The sequence below is a fragment of the Cebus imitator genome, unplaced genomic scaffold (assembly GCF_001604975.1).
Source record: "Cebus imitator isolate Cc_AM_T3 unplaced genomic scaffold, Cebus_imitator-1.0 Scaffold69, whole genome shotgun sequence".
Classification (NCBI taxonomy): Eukaryota; Metazoa; Chordata; class Mammalia; order Primates; family Cebidae; genus Cebus; species Cebus imitator.
This window is the reverse complement of record NW_016107384.1, coordinates 6,163,917-6,166,027: the sequence shown is the minus strand read 5'-3', so window position 1 is coordinate 6,166,027 and position 2,111 is coordinate 6,163,917. Positions and strand designations below refer to the sequence as shown.

The window sequence follows — 2,111 nt, the reverse complement described above, 5'->3', positions numbered from 1 at the left end:
ACTCCTGACCTCTGGTGATCCACCTGCCTTGGCCTCCCAAAAAGCTGGGATTATAGGCATGAGCCACCATGAGTGGCCCTGTTTTCTCATTTCTACATACTCTAATTGATTCTTACCAACCATACCTCAGGCTTTTTCATAATGTCCTGCTCTTTGTGGCTTTTGTTCTTTTATCTTTCAAATTATTTTTTAAATATACTTTAAAATCTCATTCGATTTGTTCTTTTAATTCAATTATGTAGGTTGCTAATTTTCTGTTCTGTCTTCTGATTTTCCCTCAGTGGCACACGTACTTTTTTTTTTTGGCCAAGAATTTTTTGCTTAACACAGAAAGCCAGTATGTATTTACACTGATAAAGCAATTGCAGATTTATACATATACTGAAAAAGACATGACATATTAGAATATTTTCTTTCTGATGTCCTAAAACCATAATTAAGTCATTTTTCATGTCTTTATTGTAATACAATAAATGTATGTATTTTTAGGGTACATGAGCTAATTTAATATATTCATATAGTTCAAGATCAAATCCATGTAATTGGGATATCCATCATCTTAACTCTTCTGTCTTGGGGTAAATTTCCATCTCTGAACCACTCCCCTTGAACATCTGAATTACTCTATCTATTTTGAAATATACAATAGACACACTCTTTATTCTGTCCTCAATTTCAGTGGGAATTGTCTATGGACATGCCGTGAGTCAAAACTAGTCTTAAGTATTACTAGACTACAGCTTCTGCCAAGTACTCCAGATATGTTACATTCAGTTTTTAGCACTCCTTTAAGAGTCCTACCTTTGTGCAGGAATCTCTTTCCATTTATACATTAAAATATTAGTCCATACAACTTACATCTGGTTTTAATATTCTTTTATCATTTTTCATTAAAAAGGTTTTAACATCCATTTTTTTATTCTGGCACCAAGCATATTTTCCCTTCCTATACTCTTAAAATTCTTCTTCTCAACTAAACATACCCTCAAGTTATTTAAAATTTATGAAGTTCATGCAATCTGCAGGCACATTTAACATATGGCAGCCAGAATAGAACGAAATTTTCCAAAAACTGCTGCCTGGTCCTATTTGGAAACTGGACTTCTATTATATATCTCTCTCTAATTGTTCTCACTGCCACGTTATACTGTTGACTCACATTACACTCTAATCACTTAAAACTCATAGATCTTTGATAAAAGAACTACTTCTAAAATAATTTTTTAAATTGAAAAATGAGACTTCATATTTATCCTACATCAACTTTTTTTTTTTTTTACATTTTCACACGAAACTGAGTCAATACTACTCAGCAAGTGAGAACCTTTAAAACACACACCTGGCTTTCTAGGAAGAAATACGCTTATTCCTGTGTGTAATGCACCCGACTGTTTCTGCCTACACAGTATCCATTCTTATAACAGAACCCCGCTACTTATAAGAAATTTATTCCACATAATTCAGAAGAGGATCACCCTGCACAGGCACAGTGGAAAGTTCCCAATCCCATACCCCAGCCAAGGGGATTGGTTCAGAGACAGAAGTTTACCCCAAGAGAAAAGAATTAGAGCCATTCCTTATACTTTCGTTGCAATTTTTCAATTAAAAGAAAAAAAGACTCTCTCTCCCCTTCTGAGGTTGTAAATACTAAATATCATGTAAGCTTAAAGATGCTGCCCCTACATAGAAAGACAATGTGCTTGAGAACGAAATTAACAGAAAAAAGGAGAGCCCGAAAGACTAGGATAGAAAGACCATGTTATCATAACATAAATTTAAGTCATTAGATATAACTGTGAAACCTTGAAATTCTTAGTTACAAAAACCAATATTCAGTTATTTTTCTCAAGCCAGTTTCAGTCATATTTCTGTCTTGTGAGCAAGAAACCTAATACAATGTAAAATACACTTAATTGCTCTTTATAGAAAATTATCGGAGCGTTCTCTTATTACACAAAAAACTCACCATCTCTTTTGTAGCACTTACATCAAATTCTGTAAAAGTAGCTGCTACTTTGAAAAAACAGGAGGTTGGCCGGGCGCGGTGGCTCAAGCCTGTAATCCCAGCACTGTGGGCGGCCGAGGCGGGTGGATCACAAGGTCAAGAGATC

At 34.8% G+C, this 2,111-nt stretch overlaps 1 protein-coding gene across 1 annotated transcript in view; it reads left to right on the top strand.

The window, feature by feature from the left end:
• Positions 1–697: 697 nt before the first annotated feature.
• The window catches only part of LOC108306019 (glutaredoxin-related protein 5, mitochondrial-like), a 3,362-nt gene continuing 1,948 nt past the window's right edge, over positions 698–2,111 (top strand). The window contains exon 1 of the mRNA XM_037739401.1: positions 698–702. Within this exon, the coding sequence (XP_037595329.1) occupies positions 698–702 (5 nt within the window). The remainder of the gene's footprint in view (positions 703–2,111) is intronic.